This window comes from Mus musculus, chromosome 11 (genome assembly GCF_000001635.26).
Source record: "Mus musculus strain C57BL/6J chromosome 11, GRCm38.p6 C57BL/6J".
Classification (NCBI taxonomy): Eukaryota; Metazoa; Chordata; class Mammalia; order Rodentia; family Muridae; genus Mus; species Mus musculus.
This window is the reverse complement of record NC_000077.6, coordinates 52,978,615-53,003,831: the sequence shown is the minus strand read 5'-3', so window position 1 is coordinate 53,003,831 and position 25,217 is coordinate 52,978,615. Positions and strand designations below refer to the sequence as shown.

General features: G+C 45.5%; 1 protein-coding gene across 3 annotated transcripts in view; it reads right to left on the bottom strand.

Annotated features, from left to right (window-relative positions):
* Fstl4 (follistatin-like 4) overlaps positions 1 to 25,217 on the bottom strand; it is a 427,962-nt gene that overhangs the window by 188,619 nt on the left and 214,126 nt on the right. For all 3 annotated transcript variants that reach the window (XR_388477.4, XM_006533539.4, NM_177059.3), the window contains exon 4: positions 3,390 to 3,635. Coding sequence is in view for 1 of the 3 variants with exons in the window: in NM_177059.3 (NP_796033.2) it covers positions 3,390 to 3,635 (246 nt within the window). In the remaining 2 variants the exon portion in view is untranslated. The remainder of the gene's footprint in view (positions 1 to 3,389; positions 3,636 to 25,217) is intronic.

Genomic DNA, 25,217 nt, shown 5'->3' with positions numbered 1-25,217 from the left:
GCCTTCAAACGCAAGCTCTGTCTGAAGCCGGGCAGCGAGTCCCATCCAGCGTCTGGCTGTATGACCTTGGTGGTATTTGGAGTTGCGGAAAAAAAAAAACGCATCCCCCAAAAAGTCTTTCCCAGATTTCTCCATGCTCCTAACTTTGAACAGGAGATGCTCAGCTTCTGGCCCAGGAGGCTGGGGTTAGAGCTGCAAACTTGAATAGAAGCCAGCCAGAGTTTGGATTTAGTCTGATTTTTCACACAGGAGGCCAATGACTCCTAAATGATACTGTATTTTATTTAGCAGTCACAAAGAATTCTGTCACCATAGCAACCAAGGCTGATTGATAGCAGAAGTTTCCTTATGAGCAGGGGGCTTAGAAGTCTGACTCTTCTCTCTTATCGTGTGGCGAGGGCTGTGTGTCCCCAGTCTGCGCTGGGCAGAAGCCTTCCCCGTAGGGGCTCTAGACACAGTGCCGTGATCCAGTGTAATCTGTCACAGCTCTTCCTCTTGATCCACACACTCTGGCCCCATATGAGAGACCATGTATTGGTGGCTTCTGGGCCAGATAAACTCCTACAGGGTGGAGTGTTCTTTCATGGGTTCTCTAGAAATTGTGTTTTCGTGGGCAAAAGTGTTTTCAAGTTTCCCATGTTAATAGCTTTGTGGAAATTTGTAATGAATGACTGATGGTCACCTGTGGATCTTAGGCTGGTATTAAACAGATTGCTGCCATGGCGAGGTAGGGACAGCAGACAATGTGGTCCTTCACCCCTCTCTTCTCAGTCCTAACCAGCCTCTGCCATTAGCTTCCTATTGGAGCCAAGACTCTGGGGGAAGTTCCTTGCTTAGGGCTGATGTGCCATCTACCCCCATGAGTCCCTGTTAATCAGTGCCTGAGTCCCTCCAGGATACAGCCTAGAGCAATGATTCTTAAGCTTCCTCTGCTGTGGCCCTTTAATACAGTTCCTCAGATTGTAGTGACCTCAACCATAAAATTATTTTTGATGCTACGTCATAACTGTAAATTTTGCTACTGTTATGAACTGCAATATAAATATCTGTGTTTTCCAATGGTCTTAGGTGACCCCTGTGAAATGGTCATTTGACCTCCGCCCCAAGAGGTCATGACCCAGAGCTGAGAACTCTAGAGGAATCCTAGGAGACTGTGCCCTCCTGCCTGCCATGCCAGGCTCACTCCTAGCCATAGGTGTTAAAAGGATTTCCAAGAAGTGCAGATGTATGGATCAGGGGTAGAGAAGAAGTCCTGGTTCTGAGTAGACACTGTGTGAAAGCATCAGGGCTTGGTACACACAATCTCCTATAGCCGTCTCTATTTGCCACTAGGCTATCTGGGCTCTGAGAGGTCCCCAGGAGGCCCCTAGGCAAAGCCTCTGTACCTACTTCTGTGCCCTTCAGGTTGGGCATCTCTGTGCTCTAAGCCTGTGGCCATATTAGCTGAGAAGCAGCAATGACAGTTTATATCAGTAGAGTGGGCCAGGAGTCATGCCTCATGATCTCTGTGTATCTCCCTTATTTTCACAGCCAGAACAAGCAGTGGTGGCCACCAAGCCCATGTTACAGCTGAAGGAGAGAACAGAGACATACAGAGAGGCACCCAGGGCCACACAGCTGACACATACCAGAGCCCAGACGTAACCTGGTATTTTGGGACTTGTGGTGACATTGCTCACTGTCAGGGGATCTGGAGGGGAACAGCTCTGCATTGGGGGTAGGAAGAGGGGGGAGGTTCACAGAACTGGTGATACACTGCATTTGGAAGATTCAGTGCATAAATTCAATCAACACGGAGCCCAGCTCGAGACTGCCCTCGTCATCCCTCACTGCGGCAGGTTTTGTGGCCGTTGTTCTTCCCCTCGTGTGAAATGAGAAATGCTGTTTGAATAACCGATGTCAGGGGAGGCTCTGCACACTCCGATGAGGAAATAAAAAACCTTCAGAAAGATGCAATTTGGGGGATATTGGAAACCAGAGAATGGAACATCAGTCTATAAAATTCAACACGGCCAATAAAGCTGGAGCAACTGGTCAAGTGTTTTAGTGCGCTCCGTTGCCGGGGAAGTGGCGGGCTCGAGCTGGGCAGCGCTTCCAGGCATCCGTCCTCAGCTCCTTGTTGTCTCATTTGCATAATGCACCTCATGATTTTGAAGCACCTGAACATTAGCGTCATGACCACGGTGATGAAAGTGTCACAGGCTCAAGTGCACCTTCCCAGAGCCCACGCCACCATGGCTAATCCAGAACAGCCTCTTTGTCACCAGGGTGCTGGTGGCTCACAGCAGAGGGGGTGGAGGCTCACATACCTGGGTGTTTCCACTTAGATTGGGATGACAATTCCAACCCAGGCTTGCACTCTTTGGCACATGTGCACGTCACAGGGAGCCTGTAAGGCCCAGCTTGTCACTACAGAGCAGCTCAGAAGCCCTAGGTGGCCAGCACTTCAAACACACACACATCTCTCTCCTCCCTTCCTTACTATATCCAAAGCAGATCCCAGACATGGCTGGATCCGAGGCAGCCCTTCCACCTCCAGCATCCTCTAGCTCAGTTTGGTCTGTCCAGCTGCCATGTCCTGTTTCTATAGCACAGGAAACTTAAGGCACTCACGGCTGTTTTACTCATGCTCACAAGCATCTCTACAGGGCACGGCACATACTCCTCACCGAGGCCACATTCACATAGGGAACAGCCCCTAGCCTCTAGCCTTTATATCCACGTGCATCTGTGAGCCTCTGAGCATCTTTGTGCTGTACTGTGCTGGGTGCTGAGAAAACATTAATACATAAAACAGAACCCCTCCCTGCAGCTCTTATGGTCTAGCCCCTTTCTTCCCACCTAACCTCCATGCGTAGTGAGTCCTTTGGTCTCTGCCTCCACTGGTGTGTTCTACTGTCTTCGCTGACTTTGTTCAGAGCTTCTTTGAAAAGGCAAAGCGAGGGATGCTCTCCCACTGGCTGGGGACCACTCTGCTTAGCATCATCTGGTCATTTTAAATGCACAGTGTAACTTCCTGACTCATGGAACTCTTTTCCGAGGGATGCATGTGGTCTCTGTTGCCACTTTGCAAGGACACACACTGTGTGGAGACTTGGGTTGTACCTTATTACCTGGTGCCTAATAGAGCCTGTATCTGTTAAGGGTTTGGTTTGGCCTCCCTAGATTCTATTCTAAGGGTGGGCAAGGGTGGAAATCTCTGGAGTAGGATTTAGACTTAATGTATATCACTGAAAGGTCCCTGCTGCTCTTGGCTTAATGTACCAACTCTTCCCTTTACTGCCTCTCTACCCAAGACCTGTGCACCCAGCACCGTTGTCACTGGTCACAAGAGTATCAGAAGACTCATCACAGAACGCTGAAGCACAGGCAAGGGGGCCTCTTCCTACCTTTGAGAAAGCAGTCCTTGCTGTGTACACTGACAATTCGCTTGCCCAGCAGGCAGGCTGCACGGCGAAGCTCACAGTGGTTCCCGTAGAGCCTCCCGTCGGAGCCACACACAGGCATGTAGCGGGGCCTGCACACCTCCAGACACTGGCACGAGGGCTGCCCTGTCGTCCTATTGAGCAAGCACCTGCTCCCATGGCTGCAGAGTTTCTTCCCACAGGAGGCTGACAGCCCAGGGCTGGGAAGACCTGTAGAGGCATATAAACACAGAGGGTTAGCTCAGGGCTGGAGAACAGAGGTACAAACAGCCTATGTTGCTCTTTTAGGTCAGGAACAGTAGAAGCACACAGGCCTTAACTTCTTGTGAGGCTGAGGTGACCCAAGGTGGAGTGTGGGCCTCTGGGTACATGGAGTCCCCGTTCCTCCAAGTAGTAGTTATAGGAATCAAAAGGGTTGTCTTGCTATGCAGAGTTACTGTTTTTATGAGATTCACTCTGAACATCTCAGACACAGCATCAGACCAGTGCCTCCCTGAACCTGTAGGAGGGCCCTTGGGGAACACTTGTGCTTTCATGGGCTTACTTCCCCTTGCTCTCAATGGGATAAATGAAAACACCTAGTCCTGTGCTCACTAAGAGGTGCCTAAGACCAGAGGACTGTCCCTATGCCTTGAGACCACTCCACAGACTAGAACTGCATCAAAAGCATCATAAAACTGGTTTCTTCTCCCATCCCTTCCTCTGTCTTCACTTTCTTCCTTTTTCCTCTTATTCCCTTTCCTTTTGTTTTTCTTTCTTTTGAGACAGTATCTCATACAAATCAGACTTGCTATAAATTCTTGATCTTCCTGTCTCCATCTCCCAAGTGCTGGCACTGCATGTATGGGCCACCACACCCATCATTTTCTTTAAGTGATGACTTGCAGCCAGCTGTGCACTAGGTCCTCTGACAGGCTCCAAGGATCAAGAAGATGCAACTCTGCTTCTCTCTGACCTGTTCATTCTGGTTGAAGATGGAAGTGACAAAGCCATGATATAAATAAGGCCAGTGTGGTGGCTTAAATGAGGGCAGCCCCCATAGGCTCATGTATTTCAATGCTTAGTCTGCAAGTGGTGGAACTGTTTGGGAAGGATTGGGGGTGTGGCTTTATTGAAGGAGGTGTATCACTGCGGGGTGGGCTCATGCCATTCCAAACGAACTCTGCCCCTCTCTCTGCCTTGAGCTTGTGGATCAGATGTGAGCCCAGCTACTGCTCCAGTGCCATACCTGCCTGCCTGATGTCATGTTTTCCGCCATGATGGTCATGGACTCACCCTCTGAACTGTAAGCCCCCAACAAACTCTTCAATGGGTCTCTTTGGCCATGGTGCCTTACACAGCAGTTTAAAAGTAATTAAGACAGCCAGGTCAGGAAGGAGCTATGGGAGCCTAAGAAGTACTTTTCACTCCAATGTCAGACAATAGTATAGTTGCAGGAAATTGAGAGAGCTAAACAGAAGAATTAAGGAGTGCTATGTCTACTGTGGGAAGTTCCTGCAGAGTCTAAGGGGATGTATAGTAAGGAGGGGGTGGGGAGACCATCAACAGGGCCACCAGCATCCTCCATCCATCCCTGACCAGTCCTCTATAGCATGACCTTTATCTGTAGATAGAAGCCTGAGCCTGGAACTGGCAGTTGTCATATTGCTTGAGTATGTCCCCTGTATATTACACACACTCACAAGGAACTTTGGACAGAGGTGCTCAGAGCTTAGACCCAGAGGCAGGCGGCTGGGGGATGGTTTATATCACTGGTAAGAGAGAAGTCCACCCAGAGCATAAAACTAATATTCTACTGTAGGAGAGGAGTCCAGGAACTATGGGATGCCTGGTGCCATTAATGACAACATATGGCATGCTGGGATTTTTTTTTTTTTTTTAAGAACTAAAAGTTCAAATAGTTACAACGTGGATACAGCATTTGCAGCTACGGGAATGTTTGTGATATGTTGTAATGCAATTGTCTTCCATGCTTGCTATGGCAGTACACACTGTAACCTCAACATCTGGGAGGTCGATGCAAGAGGATGAGAAGTCCAAGGCTAGCCTTGGTTACATACTAAGTTTGAGACTAGCCTGGACTACATAACATGTGCCAAAACCAGAACTAAAACCAAACAAAAAAGCAAGTAAGACTGACCAACTAACCAACCAACCAACCAACCAACCAACCAAACCGTCTCCCATATGCTATGCAAGACAAAATGGGTCTGGCTGTCAACATTGAGCCTTCAGGCCCAGGTTCTTCTCCCTAGGACAAATATGTTTAAGGGAAAAAACAAGAATCCTTCTTTTCCTATTTTGGTTTAAGTCTGCTTTTCATCAACATAGATATGAAAGGGGGAAAAATCAGTTATGGGAAGATTAACTACTTAATTCAATAACTCATTTAAATTCCCCTAACCTTGGCAAGTTAAGAAATATCGACTTTTTTTCTTGCATCATAATAAACTCGAAGGTCAACATATCTCTGCAGCATAAAAGGGCAAAACCAGAGCGGGGTGTGAAAAATCTCCTTTATCCACTTGGCTGACTGTCCCCACATCACTGCAAAGGCTCCCTCCACTCCAAAGCCACCCTCCTACCCCAGCAGCTTTTCTGTGGAGGCTGAGGAGTTCCGGGAAGGGAGGGGTGCAGAGAGCAGGCTCTTAGCAGAGGAGCTCTGGGCTGGAACCCCCCTCCCCCCCCAGCCCCCTCAACCTCCTCCAAGCCCATCCCATCTCCCCCATCCTCGGTGCCTAGGGCTTCTGGTTGCTTTGCTACCAAGTGTGTTTGATTAGCAGCATTCTCCTGGGTTGTTGGGAAATGGGCCACTCTGGAAAGTGCTGGCAGCTACGAGAAGAAACTAACACAGCGCTGAAACAATCAGCTTTTGTTTCTTTCCCAAGATAGGGCAAGGAAGTGAAGCCTTACCACTAGATACTGTTTCTATAAACTTCTCTGTGCCAGCAAAACAGAGCTGAAAGCAGGCTCATTTAGAAAACAAACAGCTCAAGTCTCTGGCTTCTCAGACTCAGCTGTGCTGCGGCTTCTCGAGCTGTGACCTCTCTGTTCTCTCCCGGTGCCTATCAGGTTTGATTTACCCTGGAGGGACCTTCTTAGAGTCAGCCTGAGCTCCTTCCCTAGATCTGGTACCCTGGCTCCAGCTTTAGGGGGCTCCACAGGGGCTGGACGGACCACTGTTCTTCGGTGGCCACAGAACACTCAGGTTTTAAGGAACACAACAATTTTAAGGACAACTTAATGCCGATGTTCCAATGCCAGGTCAGAGGCTGGCACGGGGAGGGTGACGGGGGTTCCATGTAGTGATCGTTTGGGAGTCCATCTTTGCCTGCCTCTCTCAAGTGGGTCAGGAAGGGGGTGAAAGGGTCTGAAGCATGGCTGGGACACGGAGAGACACATATTCCTGGAGGTTCCTTCTTCAGTCAAGAGAGCCCTAGAGAGGCAGACAGAACTTCAGAGGCCGCCTCCTCCACCTGGCCTTCTTCTCTGAAAGGCCAGGCTGTATTACTCACCACTCTCCACTTCACCATGTAGAATGCTCCCACTGACTAGCTTGCAGGTGGCTTTCTGTAAACTGCGCTCTGAGGAGGTCACGGTTAAGAAAACACCTGTGCCAGCCGGTGGCCATGGACGACAACGAGACTGCTCACCTTCTCTCTCTGCTGCGGAAATCAACTATGGCAAATATTTGATTCCTAATTATTCGCAATTAAGACAAAAGGAGCTTTAAAGCCCCAAGCATGTCCCTCACCAAGGCTGCGGACAGCAGGCCCCCATGGGGGGGGCGGAGCTTGCCTAGGCAGACACAGGCATGGATGGAGACGCTGACCATGAGGTTTTCCTCATTAAACCAGCCCCTCATCGCCACATCTTTCCTGTCATTAAAGCAGAATGACTTCCCCACTCCTACCGGGACGATGATAAAACAGTAATGGGAAAGGTAACGGAGTGAGACTCCCAGCAACTGCCTCCAGTGTTTATGAGGACAACCGTGATGCGTGAAAAAGATCGCACATGCCTAATTTATAGTCATAAAGGAAGTCGTTTACCCAGGTTAAAAACTGATCATCTTGCCAAATAAGCTGCTTTTCAACACTAATTAAATTTACCGAACATGGGTAGACGTGGGAACTGATACATTAAGGGATGGTGGTGGAGCCACAAATCTATTGTACTAGTTGGTGCTGAAGACCCTCTGCTGTCATTCAGAGAGGACTCTAGATCAGTGTTACAGACCTGGTGGCCAGAAGCTCTGAGCTTGCCTGTATGAGGTGTGACTCAGTACTAGCCTGAGCCCCACCAGAGGCTGTTCAAGGTGGGTGAGTTCCAGGATTGCACCTGTAACAGTGAGTGTGGCTTCCTCGTAGCACAGTACACTTGAGAACTCAGTGGGTTATTTTGCTTCCAAACTCTGGCTCCTTGGTCCTCAGCAAGATGAGTGTTCCCATCTCAGAGATGGCGTCCAGGGTGACACATGGAAAAGCTACAGTTGAACGTTGCCTTCAAGAGTCATGCTGGCATGCGCTATGATTGTGACAGAGCTGAAGAGTCTTTCAGAGGTGGCTAGGGCACTGACTGGCTTCATACTGCTGTAGCAACTATCTGACAAAGCAGCTCACAGAAGGAAAGCTTTTCTTTGGCCCACAGTTTGATGGCACAGTCCATCACAGCAGCAGGAATGTGAGGCAGCTGGTCACACTGCATCCACACTCAGGAAGCAGACTGACAGATGCTGGTCCTCAGCTCACTCTCATCTAGTCTGAGGCCCCAGCCCCTAGGACAGTGTCATATTCAGTGTAGGTCTTTCCTCCTTACCTAAACCTTTCTGGAAACATCCTTACAGAAGGGATTCTAAACCCAGTCAAGGTGACAGAGAAGATCAACCATGACAGTCACAATTGCATGAGTGCCACCATAGTAGTGAGGTGGTCACCCAGGTAGGTTCCTGGTCAACTCATCTCAGCATGTCCTCTGCCCTCTCCTGCCTTCCTGTCTGTCCTATCATGAAGCAGTGCAGAGACCATGCTCTTGGATTTCTTTCAGCTTCCTGAAACAAGACCACACAGATTTCTTTTGTTTATAATCTACCCAGCCTACGGTATTCTATTAATGCAAGAGGAAACAGTCTAGGATGAGGGGAGAGCCACTCATGTTTCCACCCGGGATGTGGACTCCTGGCTGATGTGTTTTCCTCAGTGTTGTGTCTCTGTGTCTAGAATTCTTCTCCTGCTTGGTACAGATGGTGGCCCCGCCTTTCCCTCCACTTGTCTTGGAAGTGGCTGTTCCATCGCTCAGAGAGAACCACCTGCCTCCTGACCGCCATCAGTGCTTATACAAAAGACCCCAGGATGAGATCCTAAAATTCACATACACCCTGTGGGTCACAGAGATGCTCTGAGGAAACCACTCACTGCTGAGCCCAAAGGAGTGAGTGAGTTGGATACAGAAGATAGAGGAGCACACACAGCACCCAGAACCTCCAGAATCTTGTCTGCCATCTGCTACAAACCCTAGCCTGGCACAACAGCGGCCTCCAGCTTCTGCTGGCAGAGAAGTCCATGAGAGTACATGATCCCTATGGGTGGCTGGGTGAATGCTCGATCATTTATGCATTGGTTGTGTGTGTGTGTGTGTGTGTGTGTGTGTGTGTGTACATATGTGCACATGCACGTGTATGCACGAGTATGCAAATTCATAAGTGGAAGCCAGAGGTCAATCTCAGGGATTATAGGTGTCATTCCTTTTAATATTTTGTTTTAAAAGAAGTTCTTAAATATTTTTATTTATGCGAGTGCATGAACACTTGCATAAGTTATACACACCATGTACATGCAGATGCCAGTAAAGGCTAGAGGGCATTGGATTCCCTGGAATTCAAGTTACAAGCAAGTCTGAACTACCGATGTGGGTGTTGGGAACCAAACCCAGGCTCTTCCTAAGAGCGGTGACTGCTTTTAACTGCTGCACCATCTCTCCAGCCCCAGTCCCCACCCCCAGCCCCTTTAAGACAGGGTCTCTTTCACTGGGGCTGGGGGGGTATTGATAATTAGACTATCCTGGTTCAGTCCGTCAGTCCCGGATCCTCCTGGTTCACATATGTGCCAGTGCACCTGGCTTTGCACATGGATGAACTCAGGTCCCCAGGCTTGCATGGCAAGCATTTTCCCTACTGAGCCATCTCCTCAGCTGTGGTCACATCTTATTCACCAGGAAGAGACTGGTCCTGTGGGCAGAAACGAGGTAGCTGGGCAAGGCTTACTGCCAGTGCATGACCTACACAGGCTGAGGACATCGGGACCTCTAGGTTACCTTTCTCACTGGGATGAATTACTTGTATCATCACTGGAGTAAATGTTTAAGTTCGCACGTAACCTCATAGTCCAGGCTGTTGAGGAATGGTAAGCGTTGAGCTGAACAGAGACCTCTCACTTAGGTCAGGGCTTTGGCTTATGTCGGCCTATTAAACAGGGCACCAGGGTGACACTATGAGGCCTTGTCTTATTCACGGGGAGCCGGGCCAGGGCTCTCATCCTTCCCAAACTGAGTGCTAGTCTCAACCTCACAATGAGACTCCAGAAAAGGAGGAGGGCCGTGGGGCTCCAATCACTAAGCTTGGCTTTAGAGAAATTGCTCTTTGGAGAGGTACTATGGATGGGGCTGGGGCTGGGGCTGGGGCAGAGCCAGAGGCCCAGGCACCATGGATGTACAATATCACTGAGCCGTGCCAAAACTTGTCTCGGGACTTAAGAGTTCCCTCAGCTACCCTCAAGCAACCACACACTTGAACCTTTATTTACCAGGCCTATGCTCCTAGGTGCTTGGTAGTAGCCATGTGACCCAAGACAAGCGCCTGTCTCTCTTATTTAAAACTATAAACAGCATCTCTCTGGTCCTTAGGAGATGCTGAGAGGGCTGAGTGAGATTATCCACCAGAGGAGATTGGTATGCAGCAGAGATGGGGCTGTCTGAGTCAACAATAGGAAGAACAAACAGCTGGAAATGAGGGAGCCCCAGGACTTGTCAGACTCAAGAACCCATGGGCATGGTGCAGTCACTGATGACTGGCTTCGGGAGGCCGGCCTTAAGGGAAGTGAACACGGTTATAGTGCAAGTATTGACTGGGCTGAGAAGGCAGACTGAAAACAGCTTGCCTGATCCCCACAGAGCACTTCCCCTGCAGTTACCCCAGGATTTGGTGGGAGCATGGCAACTCTATCCAGCTTTCAAACTGGGTGAGGCTGAAATCACAAGCTGTCAGGACAAAGGAACTGGAGTTGATTGATTGGAGGGCAAGCTCTGTGGGTCTCATCAGGTTCTTGCAACTCACTATCCAAGGCAGCCTTGTAGGTCCAGGGCATCGGCGTGGGAGCATGGGTACATGCGTGTGTGCATGTGTGCATGCCTACGTGTGAGTTTGAGTGAGTGCGTGTCCCATGTGTGTGGGTTGTGGCCACAGGACAACCTTGGCTCATGTTCTGGTTCGGTTCACCTTTTTTGAGATAGGGTCTCTTACCAATCTTGGAATATACCAAGGGATTTGCCTCTGTCCACTTCCTCATCCTGCCTGGCTTTTGAACGTGGGTTCTGAGGATCAAACTCAGGTCTCCTGTTTTCCAGGAAGGCACTGACTGACTGAGACATTCTGGACCCCCCATCACTTAAAAACTAATCATCCCTATTGTTTATTTTAGTTAATTAGTTGCATGGTGCTGGAGATGGAACCCAGTGCCTTGGGCAGGGTAGCCAAATTCTCTACGTCTCTTCCTCAGATCTGCATCTACACAGGCCCACTGTGCAGTCAGTTTGAAACTTATATCCTCCTTCCTCACCCTTTTTAATGATTGTAACAGATGGCTTCTTCCCCTCTGCAGTGTGGGAGGACAATGAAAACTCTGTCTTCACGATTTCTAGAACTTTCCCCAAGCATTAAAGGAGCTCCTGGGTTCTGTCCTAGGTTTCTTCTGGGCTCTTTAACATAAAACTGGGGAATCTGTGTACCCCAACAGCAGGCCCTAGAGCAGGGCCCGAGGCAGCCAGCTGGGATCTACAGAGTGCCAAGGCCCATCATGAGGTCTTTGTAGTGTCAGGTAGGCCCAGGCTCCAATCCTCAAATATTCAAAACTAGGTATAGGGTCTGGCAGAGTCAGCTGAAAAACAAAAAACAAAAAACAAAAAAGCCAGGTAAAGATAAATCTGATGGTCTTTGGGTTTCCATCTGCGCCCAGAGCTGCTCCTGTGCCACAGCGCTTGCTCCATACCCGAATACCGCTGGGAGAGAGCTGGTCTCTCAGAGTACAGACAAGCTTGTAAGACCATGACTTCTGCTTTGAGGGACCACCCAGAGCCCTTAGGACACAGGAACCAAGGAGCAGTCCAGGACAGGGTTCTTTTGTTTTTGTCTGCTCCCTGGAGCTGACCCTGTGCCACAGCTCTCCATACCAAAATACCACCAGGAGAGAGCTGGTCTCCCAGGAGTGCTGACACACCTGTGAGCATAGGTAAGACCACCAACCACTTCTGCTCCAATTCCTGGTCCAAGAAGCACCTGCCCAGAGCCATTACGACATAGGAACCAAGGAACAGCTGGGGACAGGACCCTTCCAGTTTCTGTCTGCAACCTGGAGCTGACCCTGTGCCATAGCTCTCCATACCCAAATACCTCCAGGAAAGAACTGGTCTCCCAGGAGTACTGACACACAGGCTTGCAAGAGGGACAAGCCACAGTCAGAGACAGCAAGACCAGCAAACACAAGAGATAAGCAGATGGCAAGAGGCAAGGGCAAGAACATAAGCAACAGAAACCAAGGTTACTTGGCATCATCGGAACTCAGTTCTCCCACCTCAGGGAGCCCTGGATACTCCAACACGACAGAAAAACAAGACTCTGATTTTAAAATCACATCTCATGAAAATGATAGAGAACTTTAAGGAGGACATAAATAACTCCTTTAAGGAAATACAGGAGAACACAGGTAAACAAGTAGAAGAGGAAACACAAAACTCCCTTAAAGGATTACAGGAAAACACAATCAAATAGGTGAAGGAATTGAACAAAACCATCCAGGATCTAAAAATGGAAATGGAAACAATAAAGAAATCACAAAGGGAGATAACCCTGGAGATAGAAAACCTAGGAAAGAGATCAGGAATCATAGATGCAAGCATCACCAACAGAATACAAGAGATAGAAGAGAGAATCTCAGGGGCAGAAATACCATAGAAAACATTGACACAACAGTCAAAGAAAATGCAAAATGCAAAAAGCTCCTAGCCCAAAACATCCAGGAAATCCACACTACCATGAGAAGATCAAACTGAAGGATAATACTTATAGAAAAGAATGAAGATTCCCAACTCAAAGGGCCAGTAAATATCCTCAACAATATTGTAGAATAAAACTTCCCTAACCTAAAGAAAGAGATGCCCATGAACATACAAGAAGCCTACAGAACACCAAATAGAATGGACCAGAAAAGAAATTCCTCCCGTCACATAATAATCAAAACACCAAGTGCACAAAACAAAGAAAGAATATTAAAAGCAGTAAGGGGAAAAGGTCAAGTAACATATAAAGGCAGACCTATCAGAATTACACCAGACTTCTCACCAGAGACTATGAAAGCTAGAAGAACCTGGGCAGATGTCATACAGACCCTAAGAGAATACAAATGCCAGCCCAGGCTACTATATCCAGCAAAATTCTCAATTACCATAGATGGGAAAATCAAGACATTCCATGACAAAACCAAATTTACACAATATCTTTTCCACAAATCCATCCCTACAAAGGATAATAAATGGAAAACACCAACACAAGGAGGGAAACTACACCCTAGAAAAAGCAAGAAAGTAATCTTTCAACAAACCCAAAAGAAGATAGCTACACAAAGATAAAAATAACATCAAAAATAACAGGAAGCAACAATCACTATTCCTTAACATCTCTTAACATCAATGGACTCAATTCCCCAATAAAAAGACATAGACTAACAGACTGGATACATAAACAGGACCCAGCATTTTGCTGCATACAGGAAACATACCTCAGTGTCAAAGACAGACACTACCTCAGAGTATCTTTACCAATCCTTCCCTGATAGAGGGCTAATATCCAATATATACAAAGAACTCAAGAAGTTAGACTAAATAACCCTATTTAAAAAAAAATGGGGAACATAGCTAAACAGGGAAATCTCAACTGAGGAAACTCCAATGACTGAGAAGCACCTAAAGAAATGTTCAACATCCTTAGTCATTAGGGAAATGCAAATCGAAACAACCCTGAGATTCCACCTCACACCAATCAGAATGGCTAAGATTAAAAACTCAGGTGACAGCAGATGCTGGGGAGGATACAGAAAATGTGGTACATTTACACAATGGAATACTACTCAGCTATTAAAAACAATGACTTTATGAGATTCACAGGCAAATGGATGGAACTTGAAAATATCATCCGGAGTGAGGTAAGGAAAGAACAGTCACAAAAGAATATACATGGTATGCACTCACTGATAAGTGGATATTAGCCCAAAAGTTCGGGATACCCAAGATTCAATTCACAGACCATATGAAGCCCCAAAAGAAGGAAGACTAAAGTGCGGATGCTTCAGTGCTTCTTAAAAGGGAGAACAAAATACTCACAGGAGGAAATATGAAGACAAAGTGTAGAGCAGAGACTGATGGAAAGGCCATCCAGAAACTGCCCCACCTGGGGATTCATCCCATATACAGTCACCAAACCTGGACGCTATTGTGGATGCCTGGAAGTGCTTGCTGACAGGAACCTGATATGGCTGTCTCCTGAGAGGCTCTGTCAGAGCCTGACAAATACAGAGGCAGATGCTTGCAGCCAACCATTGGAATGAGCATGGGGTCCCAGATGAAGGAGTTGGAGAAGGAACTGAAGGAGCTGAGGGGCTTTGCAGCCCCATGGGGGAGCAACACTGTCAACAGGTCTGACCCCCTGGAACTCCCGGGTACTAGACCACCAACCAAAGAGTACACATGGAGGGACCCATGGCTCCAGCCACATATGCGGCCGAGGATGGCCTTGCTGGACATCAGTGGGAGGAGAGGCCCTTGGGCATAAGGGTGCTTGATGCCCCAGTACAGGGGAATGCCAGGGTGGGAGGGCAGGCGTGGGTGGGTGGGTAGGTGGGTGGGGGAGCACCTTCATAGAGGCAGGGGAAGGGAGATGGGATAGGGGGTTTCTGAAGGGAAGACCTGGAAAGAGAAAAACATTTGAAGTGTAAATAAAGAAAATATTCAATTTAAAAAAGAAGAGGTAAATCTGACAATATGTGCAGAGGCCCAAGGCTGGTAGGTGAAGGCGCGGCTCACAGGGAAGGAAAGGAGCAGAGACAGATACACTGGGACTGAAAATAAACATCCCCCATCTGTAAACGGAGGACATACCTCCGAGACAGTGTTTTAACTTAGAGGTCTTCCGGCTACATAGACTATGAAGGGAAGTCATCTTACTCCTCCTTCTGTTTGCTCAGTCAGGTGGTCTGAACCAGCTTAGGAGGGGTTATTTCCAAAACCTTCTTGCGGATGAAAGCAGCATAAAAATGTGGAGCACAAAAGGAGTTTTGTTGCTGGGGGTGGGGGAGAGGGGGAGAGAGGGGAGAGGGAGAGAGAGGGGAGAGGGAGAGAGAGGGGAGAGGGAGAGAGAGGGGAGAGGGAGAGAGAGGGGAGAGGGAGAGAGAGGGGAGGAGAGGGAGAGAGAGGGGAGGAGAGGGAGAGAGAGGGGAGGAGAGGGAGAGAGAGGGGAGGAGAGGGAGAGAGATCACAAAATGGCTTTATTTTAGAGTGCGTCATCCAAATAAACTCCTCTCCTCAAGTTCTTTCCTCTGCAGAAAGCCCCGCCAGTCGCCCTCTGTCTTAGGTTCTGTTCCCCTAGGTACTGAGGTCCCTTGTCACGTTCTCTGGCTCCTCTGAGGTCCCTCCAGCTCTGAGCTGATGGCACCAGATGTTGCTGGTTTCCGTGAATCTGCAGCGGCTGATCCATGCCCCAGTACGTGGGTTTGTTCCAGTTTCTCCACTAATGATTAAGGGGCACTACTCCTCTGGCTGCCTCCAATTATTTCAGGAATTACTGTGGTGCACCCAGTTGGAGGGACTGAAATGTCTCCTGCCACTTTCTCTCTGGAGATTTAACCAGCCTGAAAGGATGCTAACTCCTAGAGCCCCTGTGCACGAGCCTCTGCCTCCAGGTCAGCTCTTTGTCTTGATTAGATCACTTGTCATGGATGCATCAAGATGATAACATGGTGTGACAAGATCTAGAATCCCTTAAGAGGCAAGCCTCTGGGCACACCTGTGAGGGTCTGTCTAGCTTAAAGTAGCATTTAGGCACGCCTGTAGAGGATTGAGTTGGTTAGGTAAATTGAGGTGGGAAGACCTGCCCAAAAAAGGTGGCGCCATTCCCTAGACTCTCTAAAAAGGAGAAAGCAAGCTGAGTGCAAGTATTTAGCTCTCTGCTTCCTGGTTGGCCACACAATGTGACCAGCTGCCTCCATCTCATGTTGCCCTGCCCTGATGGCCTATATGCTTGACCTGTGAGACAAATTCTCTGTTTCAGGGTAACTTTAACATTGGCAAGAGAAGAAAAAAAAAAAAAAAGAGAGATGCATGGTTTCAGTCTTGATTATACTTTTCAAGGGGAAAAGAAAAGATTAACTTGATGCAGGATAGATGGCTCAGTGGTTAAGAGTACTGGCTTCTTTCCCATAGGATCTGTTCTCCAGGATCCACAGGACGGCTCATAATTGTCTATTAACTACAGTCCCAGGAGATCCAGTGTCCTTTTCTGGCCTCTGCTACTCACACACATGGTGCCCAGACATATATGCTAGCAAGTCACCCATACACCTAAATAAATAGTTAATCACAAAAGTTGAATATTAGCTCTTATACAAAAGACTATTTTACAGTTAGGGTGGCAGTCTCTCCTCAGATACCCTTCCTTTTATCTCAGTGGGACAATCGGCCATAAAAATGTTTATTGGATAACATTGGGTAACATGACAAAGATTAGTAATAGTATTAGATTCTAGGCACGATGGCGAGTGTTAATTGTCAGCCTGACACCTCCCAGAATTCATCTGGGAAGAGGGTCTCGTCGAGGGCTTACCCAGCTCAGGCTGGCTTGTGAGCATGTTTGTGGGGACGATCCCACTTCCCTTGACTTGCACTGCATTGATGTGGGGAGATCAAGGCTAACAGCTGTTGCCACCACTTCCTGGCTTAGGCCCTGGACTGCAGAACAGCAGAGAAAACTGAGCCCCACACACATATGCTCATTGCTCTCTGCTCTTGGACGTGGATGTGATAGGACTTGCCAACCTATGTCGACTTCCCCCAAATGATGGACTATGACCCAGAATTGTAAGCGTGAACAAGCCCTTTCTTCCCTGCTTGTCAGGCTGTTTTATCACAATGACAGAAGGGGAACTTGACACTAGGGTCAGTGGAGATGAAACTTCTGGCAGGTGAGCTGAGTGACTTGCTGGGTCTGCTCCTCACAAAGCCGAAGAGCCCATGGGGACATAGCTTCTTTACTGCCTCCACAGGGACCAGCAAACACTCTGTCTTCACAATAGGCTCACACCATCAGTGATCATCTACCAGGTGCTGCATTGCATTAAGGTCTGAACTTCACCCCAGAGATCAGGCATGGAGAATAACTGTATATGACAGGAGGTCTTGCCTCTAGAGCGAGGAGGAAGGAGAAGCTTCCAGAAGGCTAACTCAAACAATGACATAAAAAAAACTCAAATTCCAAGAAAATCTAAGGTTTTCTTAAAATGGGTATTTTAACCAAAGAGTATAATCAGATAATTTTAGGAAGAGAATTATTACTATTGAGACTCAAATTAATGGCTTCCAACATCAAGTAGAGACTATATCTAGAATGACCCAGAACAAAAGGGAAGTAAAGGAAATCTGAAAAAATACATCAGCTCCAGGTGCTTCAGGGATGGCCCAGCCTTAAAAGGCACTGGCTGCTCTTGAGAGGACCCTGGTTCTGTTCCCAGCTCCCACATAGTGGCTCACAGGTGTCCCTAACTCCAGCTCTAGGGATCTGGTGCCCTCTTCTGGTCTCCTTGTATACTGCACACACATAGTGCACTTACATGAAGCCAACACACACACACACACACACACACACACACACATTAAAAAAACAGTCCTTCAAAGTGAAATTGTTAAGTAAAAAGGAGTAGAAAAAAGCCCTTTAAATATGTCCCTGTAAGTAGACAATCAGAGAGTTTCCAGTTAAAATTGGGAGTCAGACAGGCATCGTCATTATCACCATCATTATTGAAAAACGAAATAGCTAAGATAGAAAAATGAATTAACCTTAATGTTTAAAAAAGGAAGGCAATGAACAGTTACTACCGGCTGCTGATTATATATACTTACAGGCCCAAGAGAGTGGTGGGAAATACTGAAATTAGCCAGGCCTGGTTGTGTAGTCTGTAATCCTAGCTGGTGTGGGAAGCTGTGGTGGGAAGAGTGACAGATCAAGGGTAGCCTGGGTTACAGAGGGAGTCCAGGGAAACCTGGGTTACAGTGGGTTACAGAGGGAGCCAGGAGCAACCTGGGTTACAGAGGGAGTCAGGGGCAGCCTGGGTTACAGAGGAAGTCAGGGGCAGCCTGGGTAATGTATGGAGACTTTGTCTCATAATTGAGAGGATGTAAAGGAGGCTGGGAATGCCTTTCAGTGATCGTACGCTTGCCTGCCTGCTAAGCATGTACAAGGCTCCAGGTTAATGCCCAGTACTGGAAAAAAAAAGGATAAAATTATATTATAAAACAGCCATGATGAAGTAGATGGACAGATGATAAATGTGTCAAAATTAACCATTTTACTGTACATTATCAATAAATAATTAGGCACAAAAAGGGGAAATAGTTCTCTCAAAATAATGGCAAAACCCATAAAATATTTATGAATAAATTTGACAGGAAAGCCATAGGACCTATGTGAAAAGGACTATAAAATCTTATTGAAGGTCATAAAATAAGATTTGAACAAATGCAAAGTCATTTCTTATTCTTTCAGTAGGAAGATGGTCCCATAAATTTATACATTTAATATAATCCTTTTGAAATAGTATAAAGTGGTCTTTAAAAGTTCATTTGAAAGAGTAAATGCCCTCAGATAACCAGGAAAGATAAGGAGAGACCAGGGAGGGGGTTGCATAGGCAGGTGTTAGAAGATCGGAGCAGAAAGTCGCTGACAGAGAGAGCGAGAGCAGCATGATGTTGAGGCAGGAGTAGGCAAAACAGTGAGCACAAAATAAAAGAGAAGATCCGGAAATTAATCTCAGTGTATATGAAAATCCTATGGCCCACGTGTCCATTCTGATGGGTGAAAAGATACTGCTTCATAAATGGCATTGGCTCAGCTGGCTGCCCACCTGCAAGAAAATAACACGGGACACACCGACACCATCCCAGGAAATCAGGTTCAAGGAACTGTACATTCTTCAACTATTCTTATTAAATGATGAGTGGACATGAATACTAGACAATAAATAATTTTTTAACTCAATAACCCGAAGCTAATTATCATTTGTTGGGGATGGAGACTGAGGCATTGTGTGTGCTAGGTCATTGCTGTGTCCACCGTGGGACCCAATAGACATCTAAGTACTATGCTCTTCCATCCAGTTTAAGGCTAGTTTCATTTTGTTTTGGGTTTTGCCTGGGGACTTCCTCTATCCACCTTATTCCCTTGAGTCAGGAGCTTTCACTGCACGGAAAGGCCATCGCTTTGACTAGGGTTGCTGGCTGCCTAGCAAGCACTTAGGATCCTCCTGTCCGGGTCTCTCCAGCACTGGGGTTACAGGCATGCACAGCAAGGTTGAACTTTTTATGTGGGTGCTGGGATAGGAACTCAGGTCCTCATGCTTGCTAAGCAATGCTCTTGCCCACTGAGCCATCTCCCTGTCCCCCAACCTTCAATTTTCTATGCAATAAATTGTTTATTTCCTATATTTTTATTTTATGTATGTGAACCATGCACACTTGTCCGAGATCTAGTTCCCTTGATACCATAGGTTTGAGCCACATCTTTTCATATCAATCCATTTATTTCCCCTCACACTACCCACTGAACCACCTACCATCATGCAATAGTCTACACTGTTTTGTTCATTGCATTTTTCTCTGCTCTTCTTTCTCTCATTTCTTTATTTTTAGGGGTAGTATCTTTCACAAATTTCTCCCTTTCCACATTTAAAAATTAAATAGAAATTTTTTAAAAAAATAGCTTTATTTCACATGTGTCAGTGTTTGGCCTGTAGGGAGTGCACCACACGCTTTCGGTGCCCACAGAGGCTAGAAGGGGCATTAGGTTCCCTAGAGCTGGAGTTGCAGGTATGAACCACAGGGTGGATGCTGGCCACTAAACCTGGGACCTCTGCGAGAGCAGAAAGCATCCTTAAATGCTGAGCCACCAAACCAGCCCAAAATATACTTTCTTTATTCTTTGGTTTACAAGGTTCATTTACAAAGCGTAATTAGCTGAAAGTCTAAAGTTAATTAGTATTTTACTCTCCATATGAGACACACAGAATGAATGAACTCTCGCCACTTTTCTTGACTTAAATAGTTGATGGTTGTCACATACATCACTTCTATATTTATTACAATACATTATCATGCTTCAAATCCTCTTAGCTGCATTTGTCTAAAATGTCCACTTTATTTATATATTGGGTTGGAGGATTACAGGGTCAGTGCCAGGCAACACTCTACCCCTGAGCTATTCATCTAACCCCCCTTTATCACTTTAAACATTTATTTTAACTAACTTGAATAGAATATATAATCTGAAATGAAGATTTAAATGGCCTTTAAGAAGGGAAACCAAGAGAAGACATATGAATCAGAGGCTCGCTTGTGCGCACACTCAGAAAGCCTATAAAAAATACTGAAACTAGAAGCCATAAGCACAGAGGACCTGGTGAGGACCTGTCAGGCCCTGTGCATGCCGCCACTGCCTCTGTGAGTCCATGTGGCTTTGCTCACGTCCATCTAGAGGGACTTGCTTCCTTGGTGTCCTCCACCCCCTCTGGCCCTTACATTTTTCTCACCTGCTCTCCTAAGGGGTTCTGTAACTCTGAGGGAAGAGATTTAGGAGACATCCCATTTAGGGCAGTGTTCCAAGGTCTCTCACTCTCTACAGAATGTCTGACTGTGGGTCTCTATACATGTTCCTATCTGCTGCAGGAGAACGCTTCTCTGACAATGGCTGCGAAAGGCACTGATCTATGAGTGTCACAGAATATCACTGGGAGTCATTTGATAACTATATATATATTGAGATCAGTGTTGTTTGGTTTTATCTTAGGTCCCTGGGCCATCTAGTCTCAAGTTCTGGGCCACCTGAGCAGTGTTAGGTATGGGTTCCATCTTGTGGAGTGGGTCTTAAATCAAATTAGTTATTGGCTGGTTGCTTCCACAAGCTTTGAGTCTTTTATTTGGTTACATTTTGGTGTGTTATTTGCGGGGGAGGATGTTCTACTTTGTTTTCTTGGTTTTGTGAGGATTTGTTGTTGTTTTGGGTTTATATTTGTTTTTTGAGAAAGGACTTAAAGTTGGGTATGGGATGAGGAGAGGATCTGGAAGGCCTTGGGAAGAATATGATAAAGTTATATTTAAATATAAAAATTGTTTTAAATAATAAAAATAAAAAAGATCATATGTTATCTCTGAGGAATGTGCAGTTACAGAGGCAAGAGAAATTAGTAGAAATTCAGTTGATTTTGAGATGTAAAATATTTACATGAAAGCACTGATTTTTCTGTTTAATCAATCACTTATAAGAATCAAGAGTAGTCTTGATTAAGGACTCACTTTGTTTAAAGGATTTTTTGTTAACTTCTGAGCTATGCTAATGCTATGCTAATGACAATGCCCATTCTGAGGGGTTTTTTTTTGGTTGTAGGACCCTGAAGCTTGATGATCTACTGATTGCCACTGAAGTCAATTTGGAAAAAATGGAGAAGAGTGCAAATCACACCCTGGTATTTTCCTGCCTAATGACTGAGACTATATAACAAAAGTTAAAAAGAATAAATGTAAGAGGGCTAATTCAAAAAGGGAAACAATAAATGTTTGGGTTTAGTCGGCCTGCACTTCTTTAGGTTTCTTGAAAATGAGCAATTATGTCTTTTATAAATCCTTAAGAATTCTCACCCATCCACCACCCCCTCCACTTTCTCTCCCCCCTCCTTTTTCTTTTCTTTTCTTTTCTTTCATAAGTATTCTGATTCATCATATATGTTTCAGGTTCTCATTCTATTAAATAATTTTTTCACATTTTTTACTTTCAGTTTTTCTGTGCTATATTCTGCATACTTTCCTCAAATCTATCTTCCAGAACATGAATTCCCTCTTTAGCCATTACGAATCTTCTCCTAGTTCTCAATCAACTAAGTAGATAATGCTGGATAGCAATGACGATAGAAACTACCGAAAGTACACAAACTCATAAGTACTAAATCATGTTAACTTGTCTATTACTACTGAATGATAATTGGTCAAAGATGATAGCAATGGCCAAGGATGAAATCAAGAAAGAGGTTTAAAATTTCTAGATTGAGCCGGGCGTGGTGGTGCATGCCTTTAATCCCAGCACTTGGGAGTCAGAGGCAGGCGGATTTCTGAGTTCGAGGCCAGCCTGGTCTACAAAGTGAGTTCCAGGACAGCCAGGGCTACACAGAGAAACCTTGTCTCGAAAAACCAAAAAAATAAATAAATAAAATAAATAAATAAAATTTCTAGATTGAATGAAAATGAACCTGTAACATATCAAAATTTATGGACACAAAGAAGGCATTCGTAAGAGGAAGCTTATAGCATTGAGTGTATTTTTCCAAAAATTCTAGAGACCTCAAATCGATCGGTTAATGATGACCCTGGAGGCCTTGAGAAAACAAAAGCAAATACAGCCCCAAACAGTAGATGGGGGTTATTATATTTAATGATCATAAGGTCATTAAAAGAATGAATACAATTAATGGAATAGAAGTAAAGAAACTTAAACACATAGACATCAATGGGAAGAAGAGTTGGTTCTTTGGAAAGATGAATAACATTGACACATTTTTAGCAAAATTAAACTAAAAAAAAAAAAAAAAAAGATAAGGGGGAGCCGGGCGTGGTGGCGCACGCCTTTAATCCCAGCACTTGAGAGGCAGAGCCAGGTGGATCTCTGGGAGTTTGAGGCCAGCCTAATCTACATAGTCTACCTAGTCCAGGAGCTACAGAAGAAAGATCTTGCCTCACAAGGGGAGGAGACCCAAATGAGTAACATTTGAAATAAATGGGAGCTATTACAACAGACACTGTGGAAACCAAACAATTCACATGGACAGTCTTTAAAAAAAAAAAAAAATCTGTATTTCACCAAACTGGAAGAAATGAAAGAATTTTAAAAGCATATGTAGCCTAGCAAAGCTAAACCAAGATGAAATAAACAATTTAAATAGACCCATGTCATTCATTGAGATAAAGCAGCAACTAAAAAAAATCTCCCAAATTTAAATAAAACAATCAAACAAGTCCAGGTCCAGACAAATTCAGTGTATAATTCTACCAGACTTTCAAAGAAAAACTAACATCAATATTCCTAAAATTATTACACAAAATAGAAAATGAGGGGTTACTTTCAAATCCTGTTTATGAAGCTGATATCAGTCTGGTACCTAAACTGGACAAAAACCCAACAAAAAAATTATAGGCGAATATCTCTAATAACATAGATGTAAACATTCTCAATAAAATACTTGTACAGATAACTCAAGAACACATCAAAAAGATTACTCACCAATATCAATTTGGTTTTATCGCAGAGATGCAGGGATGGCTCAACATATATAAATCACGCCTTTAGCCCCAGCACTCAGGAGGCAGAGGCAGGCAGATTTCTGAGTTCGAGGCCAGCCTGGTCTACAAAGTGAGTTCCAGGACAGCCAGGGATACACAGAGAAACCGTGTCTTGACCCCCGCCTCCAAATAAACCGCATAAATAGACAAAGACAGAAACTACATGATCATATTAGTAGATGCAGAATAGGCCCTTGAGAAAATCCAACATGCCTTCCTGATAAAAGTTTAGGAGAATCTAAGAATAACATGGGACCTATCTCAACATAAAAACAACAAACAGCAAGCCCACAGCCAACATCATTCTAATTAGAAAAATTCAAAGTATTTTCCCTAAAAGTAGGAACAGGACAATGATGCCTGTTCTCCGCCCTCTTGTTCAGTATAGTGCTTAAAGTCTTAGCTAGAACATTAAGACAAGTGAAGGAGACAAAAGGGACAAAAACAGGAGAGGAAGAAGTCAAGAGCACATTATCTTCCTAAAGACTCCACCAATGATACAAATGTAAACACAAAAACCCTATTCACAGACAACAAGCACACAGAGAAGGGAGCAGGGAAACAATTTCATTCACAATAGCCTCAAAAATCATCCTGGAATAAATGTAGCCATGAAAGTGAAAGATGTGTACACTGAAAACTTAAAGACACCGAAAAGGGAAATTGAAGAAGAATCGGGAGTGGAAAGGCCTCCGCGCTCGTGGGTTGTCAGGGTAAATACTGTGAAAATACCCATTCTAACAAAGGCATTTCACAGAGTCAAAGCAATCCTCATCAAACTTCCAATGCAATTCCTCAAAGAAATTGGAAAAAAAATCTTAAATTTCATGTGAAAACACACACACACACACACACACACACACACACACACACACACACACACGCACGCACGCACGTACGCACACACTCACTCACTCACAAAATCAGGAAGCGGAAACAATCCTGAACAACAAGAAGAGTTGAAATTTTCAATTTTGAAATTTATTTCCAAAACTACTTTATTCTTTACAAAGACATTTGGCTACTTAGCTCTTGATTTTTTTAAAATTGTATGTTCTATTTAAAAATATTAAATATATATGCTTTATAGTTTGCTACTTAAATATCATGCTGGCTCTCTCCTGGGATCACTCCTTCTTGCATTTCAATAAAGCAAAAACAAGAACAAAACAAAAACCATTGCATTGGGCTGCGGAGGTGCATCAGCAGTGAAGGCCACCAGCAAAGGACCTGAGCTCCATCCCCAGCACCTGTGGCAGGTGGCTCAGGACTACCTGGCACTCGCTCTGCCATCTCCTGTTCACCCACACAGTGCTGCATTCATGTGCACGAACCCACACAGAAGTATACACACAGAAGTAAACAGATACCTTAAAAAACTGTTCCCATCTCCTGGATATTACCCTATGAATGTGTTTGAGGTCTGGCTTTGATGTTGATTGTGCCAGGTACCAAAGAACCCCAGCATCCTGGATTAAACTTCAATTCATGATTGAGATTTAAAAAACCAAACCAGATCTTATGGCTATAAGTTATCAGGGGTTTCTATTTCTCTTCTTGGTGTCACGATTTTAAACATGTTTAATTCCCTGCAGTTCCTTGGAGGAATGGAGATTCCCTACTTCTCCTTGGCCCTTTAGGGCCCCAGGTTTATAGTGTGTGTGTGTGTGTGTGTGTGTGTGTGTGTGTGTGTGTGTGTGTGTGTGTGTATTTTCTAAATAGGTCCACCTTGGAGGGCTGATGGGTCTCCCCTTTGAGTCATGGAGGCTTTTCACAAACTGGAGTTAATCTCACTGAGTGTGGCCAAACCCTTGGAGTGAAGTCAGGCATACAGCTTCTCTCCACTCCTGGTTTCATGTGCTTTCTGCTGCTATTGATAAG